This window comes from Hyperolius riggenbachi, chromosome 3, assembly GCF_040937935.1.
Source record: "Hyperolius riggenbachi isolate aHypRig1 chromosome 3, aHypRig1.pri, whole genome shotgun sequence".
Lineage (NCBI taxonomy): Eukaryota > Metazoa > Chordata > Amphibia > Anura > Hyperoliidae > Hyperolius > Hyperolius riggenbachi.
The window spans coordinates 222,036,502-222,056,494 of NC_090648.1; the positions used below are offsets into that span (position 1 = coordinate 222,036,502).

Sequence of the window (19,993 nt, forward strand, 5' to 3'; positions counted from 1 at the left end):
CTTGAAAAAAAAAAGCGTTATATGGCTCTCCAAAACTTCGCTATTGTGGGCGGCAGTCTTGTAGCAAAGTGCATAATACTATGGATGGTGCCGGCCTCATTTTTTTTTCAAACCTGTTTATTCAAGAACAATAGCCCTATAGATGCTAACAAGTCTGCTTGTTAGCATCTATCTAGTCAGGGATATATTAGCAGATCATATAGTCAGCATGACCTTGGTCAGCAGTGTATACATTTAAGGGTATAAATGTAAAGGGTATTCATTTTAAGGGTACTTTAGACAAACCGAATTATACCAGAATTGAGCCAGAAGGGAACAGACGTGAACTAGCACAAAACACTGGGCTGTTGTTCATCTACTGATTTTCTACACCCTGCATAGAAGTACCTTCAATACCATATTGAACATACACCAGCTAAATTTAAGCACTGCACACCCGCTTACCAAACTACTGATGGTTTCACCATGCCTCACCAACCACACCACTGCTGATTTTTGCTGGCTGCTCAACCGCTGAACTCCCCACCAACTGATCCATCGCCGACCTCCAGACAAGTTACGTCATTACCAACCAGACACCCCATCTACCAATCACACACAGCTGGGTTTTTTTTGCCATCATTGATGATCTGCCAACTTCACTGCTGATCTCCTATGGACTGCTCCTTACCAGATTGATTATTGATGCAACTTTGCTGAACCCCTTCAGCCACATCATTGGTGACATTTATCTCATCTTGGTCTAACTGCTGTCCCCCTGTCTATGCTTCCACTCTCCACACCCCATCCTACCTTATCCCTTCAGTACAAAATGTACCCCTTCCCTCCTATTAACTCCCTGACCCCTCCACCATTTCCCAGCTATCTCCCTCCCCATCTTGCTTTCCCCCATCACCACATGCTCTACCTCCACCTCCACCTCCTTCTACACCTTGTCCCCCTTCTGTTTCCCCGCACCCTCTCCCCTTCTGTCTTTAGACTCCCTTTTGGCCCTCAACCCCCATGCACCTCCCTTCCCTCCCCCCCACATTCTACCCACACACCCCCTCAGCATAACCTTATTCCTATCCATCCTAGCCCTAGGCATTCACTCCTTGTTTCCTGTGGCCTCTGGAATGCCAGGTCCACCCGCAATAAGCTGCTCTCTGGAACTCGCTCCCTCCAGCCACCAGACTCGCCCCCACCTTTAATATCATCACACAAGCTCTCAAGACTCACCCTTTCATGCTCGCATACCCCCCTACACCAGCACCATAATATGTTCTGTTAGACACCCTCTCAACAGATACACCTATTGTCTCCACCCCCACCCTTTAGATTGTAAGCCTCTGGCAGGGCCCTCTCCCTTAGTGTTTCCAGCTTGATTATGCAATCTTACTGACAATCACCCCTTTTGTGGACTAGAACAATCTCTATTTTGACCTATGACACTGTATTATCAAATCATTTGCATGATCTTGTTTTGTTGTGAGTTTCCTGTATGTCCTACCTTGTATGTTAACCCTTTTATCTATTGTGCAGTGCTGCATAATATGTTGGCGCTTTATAAATACAATAAATAATAATAATAATAATATTGTGCTTGAATAAATACATATGCAATATTTGTTCAGTTGACTTTATGAAGGTAAGCTAACACTTTCATTTTAAAACAGATTTTTATCGTTTTATGCTGTCAGGTTGTCTCCAGCTATTGTTTTCACATTGTCATAGTCACCCTTGTTGGGGGGTTAAAATGTTTTTATCATAAAGTGTGTTATTTTTGGAGTAGTGGCCATCTCTTACTCTCAAAGCTGAGAGGGGACAGTACTTCTCCAGATGCTGCTACCAGTGGTTGCTTATCATAGCAACCTAGATGTGTGAGTATCCATTCATTGACACACTACTGATTCCTCAATTTCTACTGACCATACTAAACCAGATTGGGCTCTTGGTGTCCCTGCTTTTTCTTTTCCTCTTCTAAACCCAGTGTCTCCCAAACAGAAGCTCTGAAGAGCTCTGATACTCATCCAGAGTCTGGAAAAGCCACATAGAACGGGACATTGCATTCCATCATGTCAAAGGACACAACAGACACAGCGGACATGTCTGAATGGATCCTATACTTAACATAGGATCAGTTGACCTGTTCATTTGCCCGTTGTGGTCCATTAAAGAAAACAGTCCCACAGTGTAGATAGCCTAAGAGCTTTAAAGGATACCAGAGCTGAAGATAGTTGGAGTTGGACCCCTCCTTACTTACCAAGAGAGCATGACATAATCGTGACATCAAGCACAGTATGCTCCCAGCAGCGGGCTTGCAAAGTAGGACACACGCCTGTGCACTAATGCCTGAAGGAGGCTGCCGGGGGGCATTTAGGTTAGAAAGTAATGGATTAGAGGAGAATGGGGGGAGCGGTGGGCAGCAGTACAGTTTTCCCCTACATGTCTGCTCCCCCAGTTCTCCAACTATCTTCAGCTCTGGTATCCTTTAATATGTGAAAAAGGTGTCATTTTTTTATGTAGAAGTAATTTGAGGGAGCTCAGTGTAAAACTCACACTGGGAACCATATATCTTTAGCAGTGCCACTGACAATATTGTTATCAGCAGTCTTTATTCAGACAGATAAAGTTGTTTTTCTCTGTATTTCGTTTTCAGGAGAGCCAAGGCCACATTCGACTGCTTTTTAACTACCTCATTTGCATAGCTAAAGCACTGGTTATTAACACCTGTAAAGCACAAACCCCTACCTCCCCTCAAAATATGCTGCATATTGTGTACTGTAACACGGTGCGATTCAAAGACCATGAACAGTTCACACATCATCAGTGAGATACAGAGCATCCTCTTGTTACAACGCAGAACATATACTGTACTGCTACAATTGCATATGTTACGCACATTGATAAGTTGCTTCTTTTCATGCATTAAATCGAAGTTCCCAATCCCCTTCCCCTACTCTTACTGAGGCTAGCAGCTTACCTGCCGCACCTGTTTGTCACCTTTTGCCTCCTATTGACCTATCCTAGCTGTCTTACATCCATCCAGGTCATGTGCTCCTCTCGCCCAGCTCTGCCCTGCTCTGGAGCTCACTTTTCACCCAAAATGTTGTATTTGGTTGTGTTATAAGTATGTTGTAACACAACATACTGCAACACCCTTGAGTAAAACTAGCCTAATGGTTTGAGGAATCTGAATGAGGTCTAGCTCTCAAGAGAATTCAGGTATTGGACCAATAGAATTTAATGTCTTACAAGAATACTTAGCATTCCTCTACTGAAACAGAAATACACAGCTTTTAGATGGGAAAATTGACAAAGATGAAAAATTGTAACATTGTTCTTCGGACACGCACAAAAAAAATCTACTTTTTATAAGTTTTAAGAAAAAGAGTGGGGTTGTACTACAATAGATGGTAAGGGATATTTGGAATTTTACAGTAATACTAATATATAATATTAATGCTCTTAAGACCATGGAGGTGATAATAGACTTCTTGGGATCTGCCCCCCCCCCCAGCACCTCCCCTAATCATAAATGGATCTGCAGTAACCCAAGAAGAGTAATTCAAGTCTCTAAATGTGGCCAATAACCATCCAATCGTTTTCATCCAATCGTACCAAAGCTATGTAGTATAAGAGTAAACTGAGTAAATATATTAACCACTTGAGGACCCACCCTTTACCCCCCCTTAAGGACCAGCGCTGTTTGTTGTGATCTGTGCTGGGTGGGCTCTGCAGCCCCCAGCACAGATCAGGGTGATCAGATCGCCCCCCTTTTTTCCCCCCTATGGGGATGATGTGCAGGGGGGGTCTGATCGCTCCTGCGTGCAGGCTAGTTGCGGGGGGGGGGGGGCACCTCAAAGCCCCCCTCCGCGGCAACATTCACCCCCCTCCCTCTCCTACCTCTCCCTCCCGGTGATCCGGGCTGCACAGGACGCTATCCGTCCTGTGCAGCCAGTGACAGGACGTCCCCTGTCACATGGAGGCGATCCCCGGCCGCTGATTGGCCGGGGATCGCCGATCTGCCTTACGGCGCTGCTGCGCAGCAGTGCCGTACAATGTAAACAAAGCGGATTATTTCCGCTTGTGTTTACATTTAGCCTGCGAGCCGCCATCGGCAGCAGCCGCTCGCGCGAGCGGCTGCTTCCTCATTAATCAGCTTGCAGCTGGCGACGCAGTACTGCGTCGCTGGTCCTGCAGCTGCCACTTTGCCGACGCACGGTATAAGCGTGCGGTCGGCAAGTGGTTAAACAGATACTATAGGAAGTCCCTTATATTACATTGAAATGGTAAGATTGGATGAAAAAGATTGGATCGTTAGTGGCCACCCTAATGCTGGGCATACACAGAGCGTTTGCTCCTTATCAATCGAGCCACTGATGGCTCGATTGATAATATCCAACAAGTGCGATGACCCGCCGGATAGATTCTCCGCTCGATCCCCGCGGGCGGACAATAGCGGGGAATCAAGCGGAAGATAAGGAGCGCCCGCGGGGACGAGTGGGGATGCGCCGGGATCGAGCCAGCGTGTATAATCTATGCAGAAAGAGCAATAGAGGATGTACCACCTACAGCAGCTGAAAAAGTTAAGCCTACCACAAAAATTTTAATGGTGCAGTTCGACACTGCAATCATCGAATCCATCCTGACATCATCTATGACTGTATGGTTCAGCTCCTGCTCAGTACTAGAAAAGGTGAGGCAGCAGCGCAATATCCGAATAGAGGAAAGGATAATTAGCTGCAGTTTACCTTTCCTGCAGGATCTTTACTCTAGCAGGTGCAGAAAGAAAGCGACAAAGATTGTCTCTGACCAATCTTACCCTGCTACCTCCATCTTCCAGCTTATACCTTCAGGAGTAAGATTCTGGTCAGCAACAAATAAAAGGTACAGGAACAGCTTCTTCCCTCAAGAGGCAGCCATGCTTAATGCAGAAAAACACTAAATCTGCTAGGACTTGAAAGCATTACAGCATAGAACTGAAAATGAACACTTCTCACCCAGTTTACTGCCACTGTAACCTATATATTGCCTTTGACTTGTAATATATATACTGTCTGTCCTTGTATCACTATGTTTGTGTCTGTTATGCTAGGCACACACAATACAATTTTCTGCCAGATTTACTGTCAGATCGATTATTTCCAACAGGTCTGTTCTTATTTCTGATCTATTTTCCACATTAGTGAATGGAAAACCGATCAGAAACCAGATCGGACCTGTCAGAAATAATCGCTCTGACAGTACATCTGTCAGAAAATTGCATCATGTGTACCTAGTATAAAGCAACTGCCTAGTAAATTTCCTTGTAAGTGCAAACTTATTTGGCCATATAAATTGATTCAGATTCAGATTAAGGGGCATATTTATAAAGGCACTGAAAAGCTTGCTGTCAGAAAAGTCCCGTTATTTGAGTAGAAGTAATGGCATTTTCAGATCCCAATGTTTATAAGCATTCTGACCACTTGAAACATCTGTCACTTCAGTGTCAGCAAAATCACCTCTTTACAGCCAGCAGATAGCATTCAGCATTGTAACATTGAAGAATGCTATGTGTAATACAAGTCAATGGGCCAGATATCACTGTTGCTTAATCTGTGAAGTAACAATTACTCCTGCCAATCATTTACTCTATTTAACTGAATGAAATTTCTCATTGGAACTCCAGGGTAATTACTGTAGGAAATGAAAGTAGTAATCACTAATGGGGAGAAAAAGACTGTTAATTTGTTAGCTGATCAACAGTTCTTTATAAATAAGACCCTTCAATTTTCACAATGACCTAAAGAACAAACGAGAAACAAAAAACAAGATTCCACCTTTAACCACTTTACCCCCGCGCGTACGGATTTCTCCGCCCCTTTTTCCATCCTTTCACCCCCAGGGACGGAGAAATCCGTACTTTGCGCACTCCCGCCGCTGTCCGCGCTCCCGCTCGTAAACACGCCGCCCGCCGCTAGTAAACACGCCGCCGCCTGCTCGCCCAGAGATCAACGAACGGGAAAATCCATTCCCGTTCGTTGATCTAAGCCCCGCAATGATCTGCTGCCGCTCGGCTGAGCAGCGCGATCATTGTGAAAAAATAACAAAGTCCCAGCCTCTTTCTACTTCCTGCAAGCGTCCGGAAGGACGCTTGCAGGTCGCATGAAACAAATTGGTAATGTTGCCATCTTGTGGCCAAATAGTAAAACTACACCCTAACCATTTTTTACACACAAATAAACTAGTTTTACACAAAAAATTAACTCCTTACCTCCCACACTCCCCAATTTTTTTTTTTTGTAATTAAAAAATAAATAAAAAATGTACAATTTAAAAAAAATACATAAATAGTTACCTTAGGGACTGAACTTTTTAAATATTTATGTCAAGAGGGTATAACACTGTTACTTTATAAACTATGGGCTTGTAATTAGGGATGGACGCAAAACTGAAAAAAATGCACCTTTATTTCCAACTAAAATATTGGAGGCAAACATTGTGATAGGGACATAATTTAAACGGTTTTATAACCGGAATAAATAGGCATATACATTTAATGGGTTTTAATTACAGTAGCATGCATTATTTAAAAACTATAAAGGCCGAAAACTGAAAAATAATAAATTTTTTCCCACATTTTTTCCTATTTTCCCATTAAAACACATTTAGAATAAAATAATTCTTGGCATAATGTCCCACCTAAAGAAAGCCTAATTGGTGGCGAAAAAAACAAGATATAGTTCATTTCATTGCGATAAGTAATGATAAAATTATAGACGAATGAATGGAAGGAGCGCTGAAAGGTGAAAATTGCTCTGGTGGTCAGGGGGTAAAACCCCTCAGTTGGGAAGTGGTTAAATTGGTCTGAATATTATTATTTAATATTAGATATGGCTTATAACTGTGATTTTTCATGTATCTATATCTGTTACTTTCTGGGACTATAAATCAGGCACAAAAAGTTATCAAAGTCATCTATATATTAGTGAGATGTCATGTCACCATATTGGTTTATTTACTGAACTCTGGTCTACAGCAATGTATCTGACACTCAGAGGAGGTGTAGAGTGAGAACAGTAACATATAAAAAATTATCTTTCATAACATTTCATCACTAAATGTACCACTGATACACGTCAAAGCAATTTTTAAACAAAAGTGGAATTTAACTTTATTAAAAAAAGAAAAGAAAACAAAAAACAACTGTGTGCACTTTTGGGGATAAAGAAGGCATTTGCTTACCTAGGGGTGCTGCTCCATAGCCCCAACCCCCCCTTGTGTATTGGGATGTATCCATCTATGGTTAGGGATGTAACCATATCAATGGTAGCTACATCTCCCGGCATGCATTACGTGGACATAAAAAAATGACCAGCGGGAACCTGCGGCTGTGCGGCATGGGGGAGAAAAGAAGGAGGCATCCTTCTTTATCCCCAAAAGTGCATATCATTTATGAACCTCCCTTAGAGGGAGGTTCCTTAGATCATTTGTTAAAGTGAACCCAAGGTGGGTTCTAAGAACGCTATCAGCACACAGAGGCTGGGTCTGCATATAATGCCCAGCCTCTGTTGCTATACTGCTCCCCCCAGGCCCCCCCCCCTGCGCTCTGCTGTCCCCCATAAATCAAACGCAGTGCTAGCGACACACAGGGTGTCGCAGCCGGCTGTTTACCTTTTGCAGTGTCTGTCTCGCCGCTCCCCCGCCTCCTCCATAGCGCCGCTCCCCACCTGCGTCCCTTCCCTCCAATCAGCAGGGAAGGATGGGACGCAGGCAGAGAGCGGCGCTATGGAGGAGGCGGGGACGAGACTGACACTGCAAAAGGTAAACAGCCGGCTGCGACACGCTGTGTGTTGCTAGCTCGGCTGATGATTTATGGGGGATAGCAGAGCGCGGGGGGGGGGGGGAGCAGTATAGCAACAGAGGCTGGGCATTATATGCAGACCCAGCCTCTGTGTGCTGATAGCGTTCTTAGAACCCACCTTGGGTTCACTTTAACAGATGATCTAAGGAACCTCCCTCTAAGGGAGGTTCATAAATGATATGCACTTTTGGGGATAAAGAAGGATGCCTCCTTCTTTTCTCCCCCATGCCCATTATATGCAGACCCAGCCTCTGTGTGCTGATAGGATTCTTAGAAACCACCTCGGGTTCTCTTTAAACAAATAAAGCTCAGATCGCCATAGTCCCTATTTACACTTAACCACCCTGGCGTTCTGATTAAATCGCCAGGGTGGCTGCGGGAGGGTTTTTTTTGAATAAAAAAAAAACTATTTCATGCAGCCAACTGAAAGTTGGCTGCATGAAAGCCCACTAGAGGGCGCTCCGGAGGCGATCTTCCGATCGCCTCCGGCGCCCAGAATAAACAAGGAAGGCCGCAATGAGCGGCCTTCCTTGTTTTGCTTATATCGTCGCCATAGCGACGAGCGGAGTGACGTCATCGACGTCAGCCGACGTCCTGACGTCAGCCGCCTCCGATCCAGCCCTTAGCGCTGGCCGGAACTTTTTGTTCCGGCTACGCTGGGCTCAGGCGGCTGGGGGGACCCTCTTTCGCCGCTGCTCGCGGCGAATCGCCGCAGAGCGGCGGCGATCAGGCAGCACACGCGGCTGGCAAAGTGCCGGCTGCGTGTGCTGCTTTTTATTTCATTAAAATCGGCCCAGCAGGGCCTGAGCGGCAGCCGCTGGCGGTGTTGGACGAGCTGAGCTCGTCCAGACCGCTCAGCTGGTTAATATGTTAAGTTACAAAGAGTTGTGTTTCCCAAATGGGATGCAATGAGATTCAACGCAATGCAAATGTAAATAGGGCTTTAAAAGGAAACTTACAGGTAAGTCAAAATAAAAATGATTTTAACATATCTGGGGCTTCTTCCAGCCCCATGGACTCCTACTGTGCCCACAACGTTCTCCTAATCCCCTCCAGGCAGCAGCGTCGACCCTGGACTGTCATGCCACAGGGGGACCATGCCAAAAGTTGGGTTTTAATCCCTAAAGGGCAGAAATCTGCTCTGGGTGTCAGTGGGCTGTGTAGTGTCACACACAGAGAAATGCAATAGTACTATTATTATTATTATTATTTATTGTATTTATAAAGCGCCAACATATTACGCAGCGCTGCACAATAGATAAAAGGGTTAACATACAAGGTAGGACATACAGGAAACTCACAACAAAACAAGATCATGCAAATGATTTGATAATACAGTGTCATAGGTCAAAATAGAGATTGTTATAGTTCACAAAAGGGGTGGTTGTCAGTAAGATTGCATAATCATGCTGGAAACACTAAGGGAGAGGGCCCTGCCAGAGGCTTACAATCTAAAGGGTGGGGGTGGAGACAATAGGTGTATCTATTGAGAGGGTGTCTAACAGAACATATTATGGTGCTGGTGTAGGGGGGTATGCGAACATGAAAGGGTGAGTCTTGAGAGCTTGTGTGAAGGTATTAAAGGTGGGGGCGAGTCTGGTGGCTGGAGGGAGCGAGTTCCAGAGAGCAGCTTATTGCGGGTGGACCTGGCATTCCAGAGGCCACAGGAAACAGGGAGTAAATGCCTAGGGGTAGGATGGATAGGAATAAGGTTATGCTGAGGGGGTGTGTGGGTAGAGTGTGTGGGGGGGGGGGGGGAAAGGGAGGTGCATGGGGGTTGAGGGCCAAAAGGAAGTCTAAAGACAGAAGGGGAGAGGGTGCGGGGAAACAGAAGGGGGACAAGGTGTAGAAGGAGGTGGAGGTAGAGCAGAATACAGAATACTATCAGAATACAGTCAAATAATAATGCACTGGAGTGGTTCTGTGTCTGCAACTTAATGAGGCATCAACAACAGCAGTAGTGTGCACACAGCTCTGGGTGTCAGTGGGCTGCGGGGTGTCACACACGAAAAAAAAACACAGAAGACCGATGTGCTATCCCTCAAAAGGGCTGTTTGGGGTGCTTTCACAGCAAGTAAGGAACAAGAATACAGGCCTAGATAATGCTTCCCCTACCAATCTGAAGCAAGTCTGACCCTGCTCTCAGTAAAGGTGCCCATACATGGTACAATTTTTATTTTATTTTTTTCGATTAGATAATTTAGTTTGATTATTCCATTATATGGAATATAAAGATTTTTCCAACATGTCTGATTGGATTTTTATAGAAAAAACAGGATAATCGTTCGTTTTTCTTGATCGAAAAAAAGATTCTTTTCAACTTCCATTCGATTTGATCGTTTTGGTAAAAAAAAAAGGGAAAATCGAATGTTTTTATTGTACCGTGTATGGGTACAATATCAGCCAGCAGCCAATGAATCCAATATGGCCATCGCAACTGCTTTTTGATGGGGGTGGGGGGTCCAGGAGGGGGTGCTAGCTGATTGGCTGCCATGTGTCTGCTGACTGTGAGGTAAGGGGTCAAAGTTTAGGGAGCGGGTCGAACATGCCAAATGTTCGCTGTTCGCCGCAAATGCGAAAAGCGGAAGTTCGCAGAATACTGCTCGCTGGCGAACATTTCGGGCCATCTCTTAGGAAGTGCAAAACTAAATCTGAAAATGTTAAATCTTAATTAATAAATCCAGATAGTCCAGAGGCTTCCCCAGTCCTCTTACACCCCACCATGCCAACCGGTAGTCCCTCTAAACATGTAACTGTTGGCCGTGCTCCCACTGTCTAAAAGCACAGCCATACTGGGCATGCGCGAACAAGTTCCACACATGCCCAGTAGACAAAGCTACTGTACTTGTGCACAGCTTTTTTCCTTTGAGCAGAAGACCTTAGTCCTACTGGGCATGTGTACCTAGTTGGGATGTGCCTAGTGGGAATGTGCTCGTTTACCGACAAGAGCGAGGCCGCAAGAAGGAGAGGGTCCTGGGTAGCACTGAGGGCTAGAAGAGAACCAGGAAGCACTGCTGAGGTAGGTATCCAAATTTTAACCCCTTCTTTGTTACAGGTTTTCTGTAACATAAATTGAACCATGGAAAGAAAACAGATTACAACCTATCAAACTCCTTCACCCCCCATCGCACGACCTAATGCAGTTTTTCAACATACCCACAAACCAGAGAGGCTGCAGTTCTTTCTCTGTGACAGGATCCATATAATCCAGCTAGGCCTCTGCAGACAGGTCATGCAGTGATATATTTGTAGAAGGCCATGCTCTGTAACAAGCCATCACCAGCTGGGACTGTGACCCTGCCAATCACACATCTGATTCTGGACAATAAGCAAGTAAGTTTAGATGGAATGGAATGTGACACTGAAATAAGAGAACTCACTCATAAAGTAAAAATAAAAGTCTTATATAACTTCTTTGCGCCGTTTCTCATTTCCAATACTGACTTCAATCATCCTCGAGTTTAGCTATCATTTTTGCAGCCATCTAACTGGCATCCAAAACAGCTTCCTATCCAGTCCATCACTTTATGTTCTGGACACAGGCCCCATCTTTGCACTACCTTTATCCCAGGCACATAACATCCTTATCTGAGTATGGTTATGTGTGGGATGATACTCTGGACCAATTATCATCATCCATTCAAACCAGCCCACCTACCATTGTCATCATCTCTTAAAGCCCCTTTTCTTTTTACATCATATCCTGACATCCCCTTCATAACAAGGAGTCATTCATTGTTACATCAGGACCAAGTTAATGACCATACTGTGTGAGTCACAGCACAGTAAGCGCTCATTTCCTGTCAAAGCTATGTTTGTACATCACAATAACTTAATGAAGTTTATGGACTGAACACAGTTCATTGTGTACATATAGGCTCATAACATAAGTGGTAAGTTGACTGCCTATATGTATATATGCATATAATTGAGCATAATTCAGCCTAATTCTGAACACTGATTGCATTTTTACACATACACACTTCAAATAAAAAACTGTCCAGTACCCAAATAAAACTGTACCCAGTCGACAAAAACATCACATATATCGACAAAAACATCACATATATCGTAATATGTTGGCAGTTTATAAATACAATAAATAAATATCCACAATCAAATGTAAAACAAGCCACACATATATACTACACAAATGTACACTACATGAAATCCAGGGGTTGCATCTCACCTGGTAAGCATCTAGCTGTTCGTCAGTAAATATCGTTTGCTTATTTCCCATGTTAGATTAGGGATCTTTTCTCTCCTGAAATGCATCACACAGGAGTGGGCAGGAAGGCTGTCTAATGTATGCATTGGCATTTACACGGAGGCAAAAGGGGCAATAAAGGACACAGGCTGCATCAGGACCGTTTGGTCAGAGAAATGATGAGAAGGGATAATCTGAATTCTAGAATCATTCGCTGGCTGTTGTAGATCTCTTATTAATCCAGCTGTTTGAGGATGCTATGTAGATTCCGGTAAATTCTCACTCTTCGGGCTGCTTGGGTAGCTGCTTCCAACCTCCAGAACGACTGTGCATGTTTTATGTGCTTCTTCGTGCATCAGTAAAGACAAGACACTCCCTCTAAATTGTTACAGCTCAGCATATCTGTAATTGGCCACTAGAGGGCGCAGAGATAACACAAAGCGTCTGTCTAATCCTGAAGCATGCCAATACTGTAGCATCTTTTCAGTACACATGTCAACAACACGAGCTAATTTACCTAAGTTTGTTCTTATTTTAGAACAGCCTCTTATTTACTTAACAAAAAGCCCGACGAAGGCAAGGCCGAAAGCTTTTTATTCTTATTCTTTTTAGTTAGCCAATAAATGGTATCATCCTGATTTAAAACTTCTTGCTTTTACTGAATCAGTTTTTTCTTAGCACACAAATTAAACTAAAAATGTGACTTCCACACATTCTAAAGGGGATGAAGAAGAAGCAATGACTTCTGTCTTTTGGAGGGTGGACAAACACCAAAATAATCAAAGACTTCTAAATAATAACAAAGGGTAAAACACACACATCACACTGTGGGCTCGATTCCCTAAAGTGTGATAACTGCTATCACAGCAGTTATCACGCGAGCTGCTGCGCGCAAAGGTTAGCGTGCGAACAGCGTTGCTTCGCGTTATAAACGAAGGTTTGCGCGAGATCACGTGCGCTTTTCACATGAAATGCGCACATGATTGCGTGCAAACCTTCACTTATCATGCGAAGTAATGGCAGCTCGCATGATAACTGCTGTGATAGCAGTTATCCCACTTTAGAGAATCGAGCCCTGTGTGTGTGTGTGTGTGTGTGCGTGCGTGTACATGTGTGTGTGTGCGCACGCGCGCACACACACATGTGCCCAGGTACGTTCTAAGCAAGTTAAGGCCTGTATCACACTGGTGAATGCTGATGTTCATGAGTCCACCATTTGGAGGACACTGAACAGCAATGGTGTGTATGGCAGGGTTGCAAGGGAAAATCCACTGCTCTCCCTCAAAAATATTGCTCATGGTCTACAATTTGCTAAATATCATGTAGATAGTGGAATAATGTTTTGTGGACAGATGAAGCCAAAATAATTTGCCTCAAATGAGATGTGTTATATGTGGAGAAAGATAAAAAACTGCCTTTCAGCATAGGAAACTTGTCCCATCTGTGAAAGATGTTGGTGGGAGTGTTTTGGATTGAGCCTGTTTTGCTGCATCTGGGTCTGGACAGCTTGCCATCACTGATGGAACAACGAATTCTAAACTATAACAGAGATTTCGGCTAGGAGCACACTTAGCTGAATCGCCTGCGTTACGGAAAATGCATGTGTTTGTGCACACATTGAAAGTCTATGGGCCAAATAAAAAAAACGAATATCTCTATTCATATTCAGTGGCGCACGGAAGGGGTTGTTCTGGGTGTCTAGAACACCCCCCTGCACCGAGACCGGAAGTGGGGCTGCCGCATGGCCCGGCCGGCTGGGGAGAGAAGACAGAATAAAATGATGGAGGCGCCAGCCGCGCCAATAAGGGATGCGGGAGCCGGCTTTATTCCTCGCTCCCTCCCTCCCTCTGAATGCCCCCACCTGCGGTGAATGTGTGCCCGGCTCCCCCATGAGTGTGTGCGCAGCGGAGCGGTAGGTCCTCTTACCGCAGATCAGGCGCACCGGCAACTAGTCTCCTGCTTCCTGTGACGTCATGGTAAACCGGAAGCAGGAGACTCCAGTTGCTGGTGCGCCTTATCTGCGGTAAGAGGACCTACCGCTCCGCTGCGCACACACTCATGGGGGAGCCGGGCACACATTCACCGCAGGTGGGGGCATTCAGAGGGAGGGAGGGAGCGAGAAATAAAGCCGGCTCCCGCATCCCTTATTGGCGCGGCTGGCGCCTCCATCATTTTATTCTCTCTTCTCTCCCCCGGGCAATCTTCTCCCCACACAGGGGCACCTTCCTTCACCTATCTAATCTATACTGGGGGACATATACCTATCTAATCTATCCTGGGGGGCATATACCTATCTAACCTATACTGGGGGGCATATACCTATCTAACCTATACTGGGGGGCATATACCTATCTAATCTATCCTGGGGGGCATATACCTATCTAACCTATACTGGGGGGCATATACCTATCTAACCTATACTGGGGGGCATATACCTATCTAATCTATCCTGGGGGGCATATACCTATCTAACCTATACTGGGGGGCATATACCTATCTAACCTATACTGGGGGGCATATACCTATCTAACCTATACTGGGGGGCATATACCTATCTAATCTATCCTGGGGGGCATATACCTATCTAACCTATACTGGGGGGCATATAGCTATCTAACCTATACTGGGGGGCATATACCTATCTAATCTATCCTGGGGGGCATATACCTATCTAACCTATACTGGGGGGGCATATACCTATCTAACCTATACTGGGGGGCATATACCTATCTAATCTATCCTGGAGGGCATATACCTATCTAACCTATACTGGGGGCATATACCTATCTAACCTATACTGGGGGGCATATACCTATCTAATCTATCCTGGGGGGCATATACCTATCTAACCTATACTGGGGGGCATATACCTATCTAATCTATCCTGGGGGGCATATACCTATCTAACCTATACTGGGGGGCATATACCTATCTAACCTATACTGGGGGGCATATACCTATCTAATCTATCCTGGGGGGCATATACCTATCTAACCTATACTGGGGGGCATATACCTATCTAACCTATACTGGGGGGCATATACCTATCTAACCTATACTGGGGGACATATACCTATCTAACCTATACTGGGGGGCATATACCTATCTAACCTATACTGGGGGGCATATACCTATCTAACCTATACTGGGGGGCATAGCCCTATCTAACCTATACTGGGGGGCATATCCCTATCAAACCTATACTGGGGGGCATATCCCTATCTAACCTATACTGGGGGACATATACCTATCTAACCTATACTGGGGGACATATACCTATCTAACCTGTACTGGGGGGCATAGCCCTATCTAACCTATACTGGGGGGCATAGCCCTATCTAACCTATACTGGGGGGCATATCCCTATCAAACCTATACTGGGGGACATATACCTATCTAATCTATACTGGGGGGCATATACCTATCTAACCTATACTGGGGGCAACTATATGGGCTACCTATACTGAAGGGGGGACCTATAGCTGGCTACCTATACTGCTACCTATACTGCGGGCACCTATACCTGTCTCCACGTTGGGGGCGCATTTTACGCCCTCACCCTGGGTGCAATTTAGCCTAGAAACTGCTAGTATTTGGCTCCACCCACACCATATTTTGGCCACGCCCACACGCCACTTTCAGGAACCCCCCCTTGGAAATCCTGGATTTGCCCCTAATATTATATATATATATATATATATATATATATATATATATATATATATATATAGCACATAATGTATGTCAATAGAAACGCAGAGGAAGTATGTTTTTTACTTTGTTTTGACAGTTCACAGTGGTCAGCTGCATCTTTTTAGTAGTGCTGCGTTATTAGTATGATATAGACTAGATATAGACTTCAATACAAAGCCTACATGAGGCAAGTTAGAATAATGTGATCAGTTACAATGCAGTACTGTGAACAGGTCCATAGAATTGTATGGGCAGTGAGCTGACATGCAGAAATACTCGGCAAAGCAACTGAGCACTGTGAACCAGCACTCAATGAAAAATTCAAGACATCTGTCCAGGACCTGAATCTCAAGAGACAGTGGATCATGTTATTGAAATACCTAAAACTTCATGTGAGCAAATGAACCTACATCCAAGCTCTGAATCAGTTCTGTATGGAAGAATGGGCTAAAATTCCTCTGAGGCAATGGCCTCAATTCACTAAGCAGTTTAGACTAGTCTACAGATGGTTTTTAGTCTACTGATGGTTTGGTGTAATGTTTTAGACTTGTTTTTAGACCTGGTCTAACATTAAAGGTGCGTACACACGCACTACTACAGAGAACGACGGGTCCGTCAGACCCTACCGCTGGGCGCTTGTTCTCCCGATAGTAGTGCGTGTGTACAGTCTGTCTGCAGACTGATAAGGCTGTTTCTGAACGATCCACTGAGCGGATCATTCAGAAACAGCCTTATCAGTCTGCACAAGAAAACAGGAGCACACCGCTGGTGCAATAAGTTTATTACTTAATTTAGACACGCATTAAAATTACACTCACGGGGCCATATGCAATTCACTTTTTCACCTGAATTTTCTCCTAGGAGATATTTTTTTATCTTCAAATTAAAATAACTTTCCAGCACTTTTCAACTAAAAAAGTACCAAAAAGTAAATAAAAAAGGACTATCAAAATTATTTTGAGCATTTTCTTGCTTTCTGATGGCTTAAAATGCATTTTATTGACAAATTTTAAAATATCACCTAGGAGAAAAATCAGGAGAAAAAGTTAATTGCATATGGGCCACGGTGTGAAGATGTTAAAGCGCCTGTCAGGCCTGCCGGCAAACCTCTCCTCTCACCCGCGCTTGGCCAGAGAGGCGGGGTGTGATGGTGTTGGCGTGGGAGCGGAGGCGGTGGGTGGAGCCAGGTCGCGGGGATGCCGTCTGACGTCACTAAGTTTCGGCGTTAACCACGCCTTCATCAGGTGACGTAGCGGCGGAGACGGCAATGTTTTATACCCACGTATGTGGGCGGGGGGTGGAGCCTAGGGGTAATCCCTGGAATACGGAGACGGCCTCCTATTGGCTGTTCCATACGAAGTGTTAAAACCTCTATTACGAAGGTTAAATCAAAAATGATTTTTCCTTTTTTTAAACATCTTTTATACATTTACATCTTTTAACATCTTCACACTGTGAGTGTGTAATTTTAATGCGTGTCTAAATAAAGTAATAAACTTATTGCACCAGCGGTGCACTCCTGTTTTCTTGTGCTTTCTATTAGATCTGCTGGCACCACCCAGCTTGTGGAGCAGCACCCATCCATCCATATACTCCATCAGCCGAAGACTGCGCAGGGATTTTTCTTTTGTCTTATCAGTCTGCAGACAGACTGTACACACGCACTACTGTCGAGAGAACGACCGCCCAGCGGGAGGGTCTGACGGACCCGTATTTCTTTATAGTAGTGCGTGTGAACGCACCTTAAAGAAAACCTGAACCGAGAATTAAAAGTCAAAATAAGCATACACAAGTCATACTTACCTTCCATGTAGTCTACTCCTCAGTGTCTTTCTCCTGTCCAGCATCCTATTTGTTCACTGTCATCAAGGGAATTTTCCGTCCTCCATTTTGAAAATGGCCATTACCCATAACAGCTTTCTGGTCAGCACACAGTTAAACTGTAACATCGCCCACCTGAGCCATAGGGTAACATGGACATTACCTGGTACATCAGTTTTCCTCTCAGCTATAACTGACCGCAACTGATATTTTACTGACAGCAACTGATATATTTCAGATCTGGCAAAATATTGTCAGAACTGAAAGGGATAATTGTCAGAAGAAAATGGTGAGCTTCTGAGAGGAACTGATGGCAAGGTAACTATTTAATGTTCATTTGAAGTTACCTCATGTGTTTATTTTAAATATTTTTACTCAGTACAGGTTCTCTTTAAGTAATTACACAATTCACAAAGGCAAATAAGGAGTAACCACGCCCACTTTTTCTGACAGACATTAGACCAGCTGATTTCTGTAGGTAAAGTAATGGAACCTTTTGAATTAATTATGCAGAAGTTTAATTGTATGCAGAGGAGAGCTCATCAAAGGAGAAGGATGTCAGTCATACCTACTTGTTTGTAAATTGCATCTTTTGATCATTTCTCCTGCTTTACCCACCTAATTAACTAATGGTTTAGACCAGGTCTAAAAACAGGTCTAAAGCATTTGGTAACAGTGAATTCCCCTTTGACGCAACTGACAAACCATCAGTAGACTAAAAACCATAAGTAGACTAGTCTAATCTGCTTAGTGAATTGAGGCTAATGTAGAGGGTCTGGGGTGGGGTACACAACAAATATTGAGAGCACTATTTACTTTTGCCATACGCAGGTATGTTACCAAATTATGATTTTTTTTTCAAGAAAATAACAACCAGTTATAATAATTTTTGCTTAACTAGGTTTTCTTTTTCTTTAGCAAAGTTTAAACGGTTAAAACAAAACTGCATGTAATCATGCGTTTTGTTTGCCTTGTATAAGTACTACCGCTATGTGTATATATTTCCTTGAGGTCAACTTGGTCCGTGTAACTCAATTCTGCAATATCGTATGTGAGGGATTGTCTTTTACTACATTAACCTGGGTGTGAACACATAAGGGAAGGACACATGAATAAATGATAACCCTAAAGCACAATACCGAGATGTGAAATAGTAGAGCTAGGCTTCCAGGGTAAACTCTAATGCAATTAAATCCTGCAGCTGTCTTGCTCCTGAGACTCATCACTGTAAAAGGAAAGAGCACATTATCACCTTTCACATCTGTGGCTGAAATATTTCTGTAAGTATTAATTATGAAAATGTACTTAACTCATCACTTACAACTATTTAAAGGTATAGTGTAGACAATATCATACTACTCTGCAAATGTTTATAGTAAGCTCATTAAGAACTACCTTTCCCTAACACCAGCCTACATCTACTAGAATTAGTTGCTACCCTAAACTCAATAATAAGCAAGAAGGAGGTGGTACACTCTGCACAAAATCGAATGGAAAAATGTATGATCAACTGTATCATCAGCTGGGTGGGATGGATTTATATCAGGGACTCTCTCTGTGAGACCAACCAAAATGGCATTTAAAGTGAATGGGAACCGCATTTTAAAAAAAATGAAGCAAATACTAAGGAGAGGGAAGGCTCTGGGTCGTATAGAGCCTTCCGACTCCTCTCTTGGTGCTCTCTATCCTGTGCTGGCTCCCCCCCCCCCCCCCCCGTTTCAATCCCCCACCAAAAGGGTATTTGGAAGTCTTCGGGAGCCGTGTCCTCCCGAAGACGTGCGGCTCCATACTGCACAAGCGTGAGTGTGCAAGAGAGCGTGCTTGCGCAGCTGCAGTACAGGGCCGCCCTTCTTCAGGAGCACTCGGGCTCCCTGAAGACTTCTGAAGCCTCCTTCGGCCGGGTAAAGCAGTATTTGACTAAATTAGTCAAATACTGCTACCGGGCGAGCCAGCACTGGAACGAGGGGACCAGGAGAGGAGCAGGAAGGCTCTATAGGACCCAGAGCCTTCCCTCTCCTTGGGCAAGTATCTGTCTCATTTTTTTAAATGCGGTTCCCATTCACTTTAAAGAGAATCTTTCAAAAAAACAAGCAAAAAAAACAAAAAAAAACAAAACACTCCCTGGGGTATACTTACCTAGGGAGGGGGAAGCCTCTGGATCATCATGAGGTTTCCCCCATCCTCTTCATCCTCCAGGATCTAGTGCTGGCAGTCCCAAACACTGGTGAGGTATATATTTACCTACCGCGATCCTGCGCAGGTGCAGTAGCGGCTTTCATATTGGGTTCAGGAAGAAACAGCCTCCAGGATCCCTCCTACTTGTCCCCTGACACCACCAAACTCCTCATCCATGCCCTTGTCATCTCCCGCCTTGGCTATTGCAATTCCCTTTTATCAGTCCTCCTTTCTAAATCGCATTTCCCTCCTTTAATTGGTAATGAAAGAAG

General features: G+C 44.3%; 1 protein-coding gene across 1 annotated transcript in view; it reads right to left on the reverse strand.

Annotated features, from left to right (window-relative positions):
* CIB2 (calcium and integrin binding family member 2) overlaps positions 1-12,395 on the reverse strand; it is a 53,926-nt gene extending 41,531 nt beyond the window's left edge. Inside the window, exon 1 of the mRNA XM_068272594.1 lies at positions 12,015-12,395. Within this exon, the coding sequence (XP_068128695.1) occupies positions 12,015-12,065 (51 nt within the window). The 5' untranslated portion in view covers positions 12,066-12,395. The remainder of the gene's footprint in view (positions 1-12,014) is intronic.
* Between the last annotated feature and the right edge of the window lie 7,598 nt (positions 12,396-19,993).